General features: G+C 33.1%; 1 protein-coding gene across 1 annotated transcript in view; it reads right to left on the bottom strand.

Annotated features, from left to right (window-relative positions):
- The window catches only part of Dnah14 (dynein axonemal heavy chain 14), a 376,944-nt gene that overhangs the window by 142,079 nt on the left and 221,815 nt on the right, over positions 1 to 13,050 (bottom strand). Inside the window, exons 46-51 of the mRNA XM_046419847.2 lie at positions 10,129 to 10,190; positions 9,105 to 9,274; positions 6,880 to 7,008; positions 4,124 to 4,261; positions 2,963 to 3,130; positions 1,917 to 2,087 (exon numbers count right to left, since the gene is read on the bottom strand). Coding sequence (XP_046275803.1) covers positions 1,917 to 2,087; positions 2,963 to 3,130; positions 4,124 to 4,261; positions 6,880 to 7,008; positions 9,105 to 9,274; positions 10,129 to 10,190 — 838 coding nt within the window. The remainder of the gene's footprint in view (positions 1 to 1,916; positions 2,088 to 2,962; positions 3,131 to 4,123; positions 4,262 to 6,879; positions 7,009 to 9,104; positions 9,275 to 10,128; positions 10,191 to 13,050) is intronic.

Genomic DNA, 13,050 nt, shown 5'->3' with positions numbered 1-13,050 from the left:
AATTTTTAGGGTATATAAAGAACTTAAAAAGCTAAACATCAAAAAATGAAATAACCCAATCAATAAATGGGCCAAGGAACTGAACAGACATTTCTCGGAAGATGATATACAATCAATCAACAAATATATGAAAAAATGTTCATCATCGATAGCAATTAGAGGAATGCAAATCAAAAGTATTCTAAGATTTCATCTCATTCCAGTCAGAATGGCAGCTATTAACATACAAATAACAATAAGCGTTGGCGAGGATGTGGGGAAAAGGGCACACTCGTACATTGCTGGTGGGACTGCAAAATGGTACAGCCAATATGGAAAGCAGAATGGATATTCCTTGGAAAACTGGGAATGAAACCACCATTTGACCCAGGTATCTCACTCTTCAGTCTATACCCAAAGGACTTTAAAACAACATACTACAGAGAAACAGCCACATCAATGTTTACAGCAGCTCAATTCACAATAGCTAAACTGTTGAACAAACTTAGATGTCCATCAGTAAATGAATGGATAAAGAAAATGTGCTATATATATACACAATGGGATACTTCTTAGCAATAAAAACAAATTATGACATTTTCAGGTAAATGGAGTTGAAGAAAATAATTTGCTAAGTGAAGTTAGCCAACCCCCAAAACCAAATGCTGAATGTTTTCTCTGATATAAGGAGGCTGATTCATAGTGTCGTTGGGAAGGGGGGGACATGGGAAGATTAGATGAACTCTTGATAGGCAAAGGGGAGGAAGAAAAAAGGAGGGACCAAGGGGTGTAAAAAAAATGGTGGAATGAGATGAACATCATCTAAATGCATCTATGAAGACATGAATTGTGTGAATATACTTTGTATACAACCAGAGATATGAAAAATCGTGCTCTACATGTGTAATATGAATTGTAATGCATTCTTCTGTCATATATAACAAATTAGAATAAAAATTATAAAAAAAGATTGGAGGATAGAAGTGATAAGGTTAACGTGAATAATTATATCAAGATGGATCTGGGCTGAAGAGCAGAAAACTTGAATTAAAAGAAAATAATAATGAGAATGTCCATAAAGCATTTTAAAAATCTTCATGAATTTGTGACTTATCTCAAAAACATATATATATCTAGACATATATATAGAGAGAGACATAGATTTACATATATGTATGTTATATTCTGAGTTTATCTGCATTTATATCTATATTTCTATGAATAAAGTTTACATTCTATACTTCTCTTTTACTGATATAAAATATAGTTGGGTCTTTTAATTTATTATATTTCTTGTACTTCTATGAATAGGGTGAAAGAACATGGCATCATTAAAAAAAAAAAGAAAAAGCAAAGAAGAGTCAACTCTGGAAAGGAAATTTTCTCCTTAATTCTTTTGAGAAGAGATAGTAAAGGTGGTAAAGGAAGTTGAGCTCACTGCTCTGTTTAGTCACAATTCTTTTTTTTTTTTTTCCTGTGGTGCTTGGGATTAAACCCAGGGCCTCATGCATGCTTGTCAAGCACTCTACTATTGAGCCACATTGCCAGCCCACATCCTTTTTGGTGTGAATCACTTTATCGAAACACTTTCCTCTGTGACCTGGATTAAAAGACAGGCAGTGAGAAATGAATGGAGATGGTCCCGAGAGGGATGAGGAGCCTTGGTGAAGTGTCTCAAGAGTAAACAGTTCTGCTAGTCCTGGAGAAAAATAAGCAGATTTTAGCCTCCTCAGAGGCCAAAAGAATGAACCAAAGTATTAAAATCAAACTATTTCCACTGTATTTCAATCTATTTTTCAACATTTCTTGTGAACCCCCTCCCAAATCGTTAATATGATAAAGTTGCTTTCATTAATACTAAGAAAATGTTTGAGGACTTCCAAAATAACATTTTGCCCATGATCCCATTTGAAATATTTTTTAAACCATAAATTTACCTGGAAATAGTTCTCAAGATCCTTTGAAAGCAACTGATAGAAAAAGCTTTTTTCAGTGGCTTCAATTAATCGATCATGAAACACCCGGGTGGCTTCATGAACAAAGAGTAGAGCAAGCATTTCTTTGGAGTTAATAATAGTCTTGTCAGCTTGTAGAATTCCTAGGAGAAGCTATTAGAGATTCAAAAATAAAATTTTATAAAGACATTAGTGGGATAGTATTTGAAGTAAAGACTCTGATTTTGCATGTTTATATTTCATAAAAATAGCAATTATCCAAGGTAAAAATTATCAGTTTCTACAATCGATAATCTGAATTTCTAATGAGACAAACATGTTATTAAGTCAAGGACAATAGGCACAGAATTGCCCTGAGTGGGAGGAGATTTAGGGAATCCTCAGCTACAACTAAGAGAAGGCTTGCTGGGATGAGCAACCACAAGTCTTAATTATGGTGCCAGCATGGAGGTGCTGGAGATGGGAGAAAAATGCTTTTAAATGTTGATGGGTTCAGCATTCTAAATGTAAGGACCATAATGTGGTAGTTATGGATGAAGTCCCATAGTAAGGGGAGAAAGCAAATTCAAGAATTGGGTTTTTTTTTCAAACATTGCAATTTTGAAAATTATTTAACCAAGGTAGATGACTAAATCAGCTTTGTTGCCAAAATCTGTGAAAATTTAAACATGTTTATGATATGCATATGTTTTGGGTAGTCACAATGAAATCTCAGAAATGAAGCAAGACCAAAATTTACATTGTAATCTTTTCTTTTCCTGCTGAGAATCTCAGGCAATATTCTAACAGTTTCAGTGGTCTCATTATTGAACTCTCTTCTTGGGATTATTAGAAAATTTCTTTTCAACTTATTCATTGGATGAACTGCTAATATATAGAAAACCCAAACAACATGAATTTTGCTTTTATTGACAATACCAACAAGAAAGGAGAGACAGCAGGGGAGGGGGAGAGATTCAGTTTAGTAAAATTACATCTCCTCAACTTAAAATTTAAAAATAAGCTGTAGAACTAATATTAAAACACACCTTAAACACGTCTCGAAGATTAAACATGTAGTGGCATTTTGTTGGAGTCGGTAACATACACTTACACACTTGGTAGTACATAGTGAGGGAACAAGATATTATCTGATCCTTATATTTCTGAACATCAGGTGAGAAGTTATTGATGAAGAAATACATTGCCAAATGAGCCTTTAAAAAGAAGTTTTATAATTTAGTTTTCTAAAAATTTTAAGTATAGACTATTTCTGGCTAAACTCTACTAAGAAGCCTACTCAGTAGAAGATTAATTTCTTTAGAAATGTTAAAAATTCCCAGTTGGTCCTAGTTTGGTGCTTGATCTAGAAGCATGTCGAATGTGTCCTCCCTCTGGAGACAATTTGTGCTCCACCTCTGTGTACATCAGGTGTGCTGACAATTATTCCATTTCCTTGTGCCCCAGTAGATGCTACTAAAGGAAATGTAACATGATAGAACTATTATGTTAGTTTGGATTGGTATACATGTATGCTTTCTTCTGGGAATTCTGAAATATCTTACTGGAAAAATGGCTGAACTTGAAATCTAGTTTGATAGGAAAATAAATTTTATGCAAGATTATTACATTCTTTAAAATTCATCTTGCATTTTCCTTTACAATATAAAATTTAAAGATAAAATTTTACATCAATTTTTCAAAAAGTCCCTGGTAATACTGCTGCAGGGATCAATAGCCCACAAATGGGGTAAAGGTTCTTGTAAACAAGAAAGTATACATGTACGCCAATCCAGACTGACATAATAGATCTTTTGATGTTTTTTTTTTGTTCTACAATAAAATGAGGGACTGGGGTGTTTCAGTGGTGGAACCCATGCTTAGTATGCACAAGATCCTAGGTTCAATTCCTAGCACACATATGTGTGTGCATGTGTGTGTGTGTGTGTGTGTAGGTGTGTGCATGCATACACAAAGAGCAAAATTCTATCCTGTATATACTGGATCAGCATCTTAGAGAATAAAGTCCTGTGATCTCTGGGTTTCTTATACACACTGAATTATATTTTTGATATTTACAGACATTATAACAATAGACTAGAAAATAGAGGGGGAAATAAAATCTATTCAAAGTGGTTTTAAGTTCTCACAAATGTTTCTTACACCATGAAATTAATATTTTTCATTAGAAAATGAACTGGATGTGTTACCTGGAAAATAGTCCGCAGGGCACTCTGTGGAGGATGAGGCAATACCAGGATGGAAAAATGCTTGAGGAGACGTGGGCTAATGTTGTTTTTACCGATTGGAGGAACACAGGCTGCAACTATAGCATGATCTTGAATATTCTGAAAGAGTGAAAAAAGAATAGTAACTAAATGCATCTGTAGGAAGTGAAATAAATACTTTCCTGTCCCAAATGGACAAAAGATTTTAAAAATATTTGGGTGAAAATATTAAGATTACTATATACTGCAAAACAAAAATTGCAATAGAAATTTATGTTCTTAGAAGTTACCTATTCTAAAGTGTAATTTCACGATGTTACTTCTTGCAGGCTTTCTAAAGTCATCAGGAATATCTCTCCCCTCCCTGTAAAGCAACTACTAGAAATTATGAAACTCCTAAAAAAAACCAGGGCAATGTTTTATGCATAACATTATCTTGGGCAAGGATTTTGGGGTTAAGACTTCAAAACCTCAAGCAACAAAAGCAAAATAAACAAATGAAATTGAAGAAAATGGAAAAGTTTCTGCACAGAAAAACAATTAGTCAGTGGAATTAAGAAACAACCTATAGAATGGGAGAAAATATTTACAAACTATGTCTCTGACAAGGGATTAATATCCAGGATATATAAGGAACATCTCAGTGACAAAAATTCCCAAATAATCCAAGTTTAAGAAGTGGACAAGAAGTTCAACAAACGAAAATACACCACACATCACTGATCACCAGCAATATGCAAATGAAAGCCATAGTGCAACATCATTTTACTCTGGTTAGAATGCATATTACAAAAAAAAAAAGATAAGAAAAAGCAAGTGTTGGTAAGGTTGTGGAGAAAGGGGTACTCTCATATGCTATTGTGAGGCTGTAAATTAATGCAGATATCATGGAAAGCAGTATGAAAGTTCCTTAAATATTAGACCCAGTTATCCCACTCCTCATCATATACCCAAAGGATTTAAAATTAGCATACTATGGTGACACAGCCACATCAATGTTTATAGTAGTACAATTTACAATATCTAAGCTATGGAACCAGCCTATATGTCCAACAGATGAATGGCCAAAGAAATTGTGGTATATATACACAATGGAATATTACTCAGCCACAAAGAATGACTTTATGACTTTTGCCAGTAAATAGATGGATCTAGATAATATCATGCTAAGTGAAATAAGCCAATCTCCTAAACCAAAGGTCGAATGTTTTTGCTGACATGTGGCAGCTAAACCATGATTAAACAGGTAGGGAGAGGAGAGAAATTCAGTAGATTAGACAAAAGAGGACAAAAGGAAAAAGGGGGGGATTAGGAAAGATGGTAGAATAAATTTAGCATAATTTTCCTATATACTCATAAGAAAATATCTAAGTGAACCACATCATTGTGCCTGCCCATAAGAATAGGGTCCTAAGTAAAATAAGATATAGTGCATGCTTTTATAATTTTATCAAAATTGATTCTACTGGCATATATAACTAAGAAGAACCAACAAAAAAATTTAAAATAGGGGCTGGGATTGTGGCTCAGTGGTAGAGTGCTCGCCTAGCATGTGTGAGGCCCTGGGTTTGATCCTCAGCACCACATAAAATTAATTAAATAAATAAAATAAAGATATTATGTCCAACTACAATAAAACATAACTAAAAAATAAATATTTTAAAAAACTAAAAATAGAATTATTATATGTGTAAGCAATCCCACCATTGAGTATATATATTCAAAAGAAATTAAATCAGTATGTCAAAAGTGTACCTGTGCTCCTGTGTTCATCATAGAACTATTCACAATAGCAACAATATGCAATAACTCAAGTGCTCATCCATGGATAAATGGGTGAAGAAAATATGGTGTATATACACAATGAGATAGTATTCAGTCTTAAAAAAGGAAATCTTGTTGTTTGTTACAAATGGATGAAACTGGATAACATTATGCTATGTTAAATAATCCTAGCACAGAAAGACAAATACTGCTGCATGATCTTACTCATTTGTGGCATCTAAAAAAGGTGATCTCACAGAAGACTGTGGAAGGTGGCAGGGAGCAGGAAATGAGAAGAGAATGGATAGCAGGTAAAAAGTTATAGAAAGTAGGAATAAGTTCTGATGCTCTGTTATATAGGTCACTATAGTTAACAATAATATAATGTATATTTTGAAATTGCTAGAAGAGAGAATTTTGAATGTTTTTACCACAGATGATAAATGTTTGAGGTGATGGATGTAATTATTACACATTGTATAAATGTATTAAAACAACCCACTGTGACCCATAAATATATGCAATTATTACATGTGAATTAAAAATGATAAACAATCATTAGAAAATAGCAGTGTGTTTTTGAGATTAGCAAAGAGGATTTTGGTGATAAGTGAGAAATCAAAAGATCCAGTTGAGTTGTGTCTTCAGCATGATCAGATTGACTTGGAGTGAAAAGATGCTTAGCTGTTAATATAATAACGGCCATTTGACATGTTCTTACAATATCACAGCACTGTAAAGCTGGGTGAAATGATGAAAAGAATCTACGTAGAGTCTCTGAAACACATGGACCTATTCTAAATTGCAAAGATGTAATTGACATGATTAATTTAGGCTCTTAGACTCATTTTAACATGTCCATATGGCTATACTGACTAGATTTCTCACTTAATTTACTTCACACTGCTACAAATGTTTAATTTATTGTTAAATAACAATATTTAATGTGAACAAAATCTTAGCTTATACTTTACCTTCCATACATTTCTTTTAGTATCATAAACCCCTCCCATGTCTAACAATTGTCTGATCAGTTCCAGTGGTGGCTGTGCTTCATACATATCAGATCCTGGAGTATTCATGTCATCAATAAATATTATAATCTTAAGGAAAACAAAATGTTTTAAAGCATATCAACTTGTAGTACCTTTGTTTAAAGTAAGAATTAGAAATATTAATTACGCTATGGAATAAGAACAAAATTATACATAATATCATGTCTATTTTTCTATTAAAATAGAATACCAAGTTCTATTTTTGAAGATAAGATCTTAGAAAACAGTAAGTTTTCAGAGTAATGAAAAATCTGCTCACCCTCTATGGACTTCTAATAATTATGTCTGATGATAGAAATATATTTGATGCTAATAATCTAATTGTGTAATTGTACAAAGGAACAGGCCTATTACTTATTAAGTATTTACTTATTGAGCGCATTTACTTATTATTGGCAAGGCACTATCATAGATGTCTAGCTATTTATTTCATATGTACTCTCATTTGGGAATAAGCCTATCACCTGGAACTAGACTTTTAAAATTCTCCTACAAATGCTGTTGTCAAGAACAACCAGCAGAATATTCAGACACAATTCCAACTTTTAAGCTTGTGTTACTTTCCATCTTTGAAAATATTATGTGCTGAAATATACTGATTAAAATCTCTGCGCATTAGGCCCTTTAGATTAACTAGTTAATTGTCTTTTTTGCAAGACAAGTAACTAGTTAAAAAATACAAATAGCTCTTTACTTTGAATTACCTAATTACCTAATTTGTAATGGTCAATATAATTTTTAGTAAGACACCCAGTTTCCCCTCTTTTGTATCACAAACTAAAATTTTCTTGCTTGCTAGTGGTGCAATTAGGTACTATTATCTAATCTAACTGGGCTATTATTAACCTTTTCAAAATCTCTAAAGTTTACCTATGAAGGCAAAGATCTACCAAGATTATCTAAATCATCAGTTAAAAATCAGGAAATCTGAAGCAAACCCTTAAAAGCTCTTGAAATTGATATCGTAGGAATTACCCCTTTGCTTATTTTATGGTATTGAATTGGAGTCAATGTAAATGTCTATTGTGACAGAGAATTTGGTTGAATAAATGGGCAGTCATAATTTGGATATGGAATATCCCCCCAAAGCTCAATGGTCCCTAATGAAGCAATGTTCAGTAGTGGGGCTTTTCAGAAGTAATTGGATCATGAGGGCTTTAACATCATCAGTGGATTCATCTATTAATAAATTCATACTCTGAATGGATACTGGGAGGTGGTGGAACTTAGTTGGAGGGAGCAGGTCTTTGGGGGCATGTCCTGTTGGACTCTATCTTGTCCTGGCCTCTTCTGCTGTCTCTGCTTCCCAGAGGTAAACAGCTTTCCTCTGCTATACCCCTCTGCTCAGAAGGACTATGGACTAAAACCTCTGAAACTAAAACCTCTGAAACCATGGACTAAAACCTCTGAAACTAGGAGCCAAAATCAATCTTTCCTTCTAAGTTGTTTTCCCAGATTTAATTTTTTTTTAATCCCAGTGATAAAAAGCTAACATACTTATCCAGGTAGACAGAGGGTAAGAAAAAGAAATACCCAACACCATTTTAAGAAACAGACAGGTGAGCTCTGTGGTGCATGTCTATAATCCCAGATACTCAGGAGGTTGAGGCAGAAGGATCACAAGTTCAAGGCCAGCCTGGGCAACTTAGTAAGATACTATCTCACAATAAAAAAATAAAAAAGGTTGTGGATGTAGCTTAGTGACAGAGCACTTGCCTTGCATGTGTGAAGCCCTGGGTTTGATCCTCAGGAAAGAAAGAAAGAAAGAAAGAAAGAAAGAAAGAAAGAAAGAAAGAAAGGAAGGAAGGAAGGAAGGAAGGAAGAAGAAAGAGGGAGTTGTTACAAGGCTCTTCTCTTGTTACCACAAGGTTAGCATCTAACCCATTTTCCAGTATTCTTATCTTTATTCAGATTTCAGTGGTTTCTTTTGGCCTTAGTAATTCTCAATCAGTATAATTCTCCATGTTGGAAAATTGAATTATATTGATTTGAAAACCGGAGTTTCCATTATAAAGTGCATATTCTAGGAAAGTTCAGGAGCATGTGGTATAACAATCTTTTTACTAATATTAATTAAAATAAATTATTTATCATTTGAATAGCATAGCCAGATTATTTAACAGGGAGGGAGGGAAGTATTTTACCCTGCTGTTTTTAGGTGCTCCAAGAGTGTCTTTGTTTTTTCTCACTAACTTTTTAAGAATCATCTCCTTCATTTTGGCAACTGTCATATTGGTGCTAAAATTTATTGCAGAAACTATAATTCCTTTATGACTTTCATCAGTTTTATCATACAGCTTCTTAGTAGTATTATCTATGATGCCAAAAAAAAGACAGACAAATTGAGAACACTTTAAGAATATTTTTGTTTTAGGCTGTTCAAACATTTGAAAATTATATAATTTTACTATTTTGTTGTCTTTTCCAAAAAACTATTCTGAGAGGAGGAACACCAATTTAGGAATGTTTCCTTACTTTTTCACAGTAAACAGTATCTCTCTGCAACCATAGTCAAATTCAACCATATGAAAGCTCAGAGACCCTCTTCTCACTTATGCATGTTAGTAGGTAGACAGAACTTCTTAAGATCTAAAAGCAGCATGCAGCTACATCTAGCAAATATATAAAAATTGGCACACATTCCCTGAGGGAGGATCATCCAGAGGGTAATTTGGGATAGTACTATAGCAGCTTAAGAACAAAATGTCTTCTGGCAGGACCTGATGACATGGCTCCCTTTCATTTTCCATAGCTACCTCAGGAGAGCCCCATCTTTTCTTCTTGAGAAGTGGAGTTGTTGCTCCATAAATTAGTAAATCAGAATTTTCAAAGATGAGGCTTCTGAAATTCCATGTATGTTTGTATCACATGGCCTGATTTGAGAACTTATAGAATCATAATTTTCTATTGCATTATGTTTAAAACCATGAAAGTGTGTTCAGTTACTTCTAGATTTCATCCGAGTTCATTGACAAAGGAGGTAAATCTTCTCTACTGTCTCTCCTCTATCTTTTGAAGAGATTAGAACAATTTGAGAGAGTACTGGGTATTTTTTGAGGACTTTTTAATATTAAATTATCAATTTGAATTTTTCCTTCTGAGATTTCTAAAAGAAATGACTTACATACAGTTGAGATAGAGAACTTTTGAAACTGTATTAATACATACCATGTTTTCTACTTGATATCTTATGGGTTTCAGTAAACAAGACGCTGATGTTCTGCTTTAGGCTATTGAATCAAATGTTTTAAAGGTTCAAAATTAGTTTATTTGCAATTATATCTATATTAAAAAAATGAAATAACAACATGTGGCTGATTTTAGTTGTATCCTCTATAAGAAAACAGTCCCCCTATCCTCCATCCCCATTCATATTTTTACAGATAAAATTAGTATCCACGTTGAAACTGAAACTCAAACTTAACATGGACTTACTTAAAAATGAACTGGGCAAATTCTTAGGATGCCAAGTTATTGGTGTTTTCTAAAGGTAGTAAGCCATTACCTCCCTTCTGTCTTTATAAAATGTTTGCCTTATGGATCATATTTTCATCTTGTATTTAGGTGTTTGATTTTTGTATGTTTGCCAAATAGTATGTCTTAATAAAGATCCAATTCACTATTAAGCGTACCTATTTATTTTTTTAGACTCTTATTATTTGTATTATTTAGATCAGGAATGATTTCTATTGTATTAAATGCTTAAGAAAGTTATCTCTCTAAATTTTAAAGGCCTTCTTGAAGTGCAGTAAGAGTCTATTCTAAAATAATTAGTAGTGTAAGATGTAGATGATGGTGGCTTGGAAACAGGAGAATTAGAGCAATTTGTGACATGTGTAAAGACAGAAGATTAGAATAATAGAGACAGAATGTGGGTAGTGAGAATGGAGATACAATGATTGTAATTGATCAGAAGGAACTTTAAAGATGGATAGGAAGAAACTCAAGGATGATTCCTAGGTGTTAAGCTTGAGTACCTAGTCTTTTCTGTTAAAGAACAGTGGAGGAATATAGATTTGGAAGAGAAATTAAGAGTTATGTTTTGGATTTGTGAAGGTTGAGATGTTTATGGGATATCCAAGTATGTACATGATATAGACAGCTGGCTATCTGACTTTCATGATTAGAGGAAAGGTCTTATGAACCTCTCCAAGATTTTGTCTTCTTATTCAATTCAAAAGCAATAGGCTTCTTTAATATTTTAACAGAACCAGAATTAACTTTAGAAATTTGCACTTTTTATTTGTATAATTCAGAGTTCCTTTTTCCTCTCCTTTTAGGAAGAGGCAGACAGAATACAGAATGACAGAGATAAAACTTTTCTTTACAAAAGTCTTTTTGTATTTGTTAAGTAGCTCATATATTTCTAGTACAACAAAACAAATGTTATACAAAACTTTATTTGCATCTATTAGGCACATTTTTTTTCTAGGAGAAAAATTATTATTGCTATCTTTTATGCTATATAAAAATTGAGATTTTAGATTTATTTATATTTAAAGTATGTGTAAGAATTCCTTATTTAAAGGAATGAAACTAGTTGTTCATAATTTGAAGATTTTCCTTTAAGTAGAAAATCTCAGTAGACCAATAATAAGCAAGGAGATTGAATCAGTAATAAGACTCCCATCAAAGAAAAGCCCAGACTTGGATATTTCAATATTGAATTCTACCAATTATTTAAGGAGGAACTAATATAAATCCTTCTCAATCTCTACCAGAAAAGTCAAGAAGGAGGAATATTTTTAAACTCATTTTACAAGGCTAGCATTAACTTGATCCCAAGGCCAGAACATGATACTATAAGAAAATTAGAGATATTAACTCTGATGAACACATATGCAAAATCTTAATAAAACTAAATTCAACAGCACATTATAAAGACCATTCAACATGATCAAGTGGATTTATTCCTGGGAATGCAAGGATGGTTTGACACACACAAATTAACAAATGAAGGACAAAATTATAATATGGATGCAGAAAAAAACTCAAAACATTTCAAAAAGTTCAATACTTTTTCATGATAAAAACTCCAGAGAATTAGGCATAGAAGGAGTATATGTCAACACAATAAAGTCCACATGTGAAAAGCCCCCAATTAACATCAGTCTGAGTAGTGAAAAGCAGAAAGATGAGGATACCCATTCTTATCACTTTTTTCCAATATGGTACTGAAAGTCTCAGAGAAATTAATCAAGATAAAATAAAGGCATCCAAATAGGAAAGGAAGAAGTAAAACTGTTTATATTTGCTGATGACATACATTTTATGTAGAAAACCCTGAAAATCCACCATAAAACTGTTGGAATTGGTAAGTGAATTCAGTAAAGTTACAGGATACATAATCAAGACACAAAAATCATATTTCTATACATTAGCAGCAAACCATCTGAAAAAGATAAATAATCCAATACATAATGTCATTAAGATAATTAGGAGTAATTATTCAACTAGGAGATGCAAAATCTATACACTGAAAACTTAAAAAAAATTTCCTGATGAGGAAAATTGAAGAAAATACAAATAAATGGAAACATATTTTGAATTCATGGATTACAAGAATTAACATTGTTGGGCTGGGGTTGTAGCTCAGTAGTAGAGCACTTGCCTAGCATGTATCAATTCTCAATACTGCATATAAGTAAATAAAATAAAGGTCCATTGACAACTAAAAAATATTTTAAAAATTAACATTGTTAAAATGTCCACATTATCTAAAGCAATCTACAAAGTCCAATGTCATGTTTCATTTTTCCTATGGAACTGCAAAAGACTCCAAATAGTCAAAGCAGTCTTGAGCAGAAAGAAAAAAGCTGGAGGTATCACACCATCTAATTTCAAAATATGCTATAAATGCATAGTGATCAAGCCAACGTAATAGTAACATAAACACATACACAATGAGAAATGGAGCAAAGAGCCCATAAATAAGCTCAGACACTTATGGTGAATTGATTTTTGATAAAGATGCTAGAGACGAAACTGACGTCACCACACCTGTTTTTGACTGACCGCAGCTCATTCAGCCATAGAACAGGTAATTTCAGGCTGCAATTCGCCTGCGGCTTGCAGACAGATTGCTAGGGT

The sequence above is a fragment of the Marmota monax genome, unplaced genomic scaffold (assembly GCF_021218885.2).
Source record: "Marmota monax isolate L192 unplaced genomic scaffold, Marmota_monax_Labrador192_F-V1.1 WCK01_AAM20220418_F8-fsc00153, whole genome shotgun sequence".
Classification (NCBI taxonomy): Eukaryota; Metazoa; Chordata; class Mammalia; order Rodentia; family Sciuridae; genus Marmota; species Marmota monax.
Note: the sequence above shows the minus strand (reverse complement) of the source record. Positions and strands in the feature narration are given on the sequence as shown.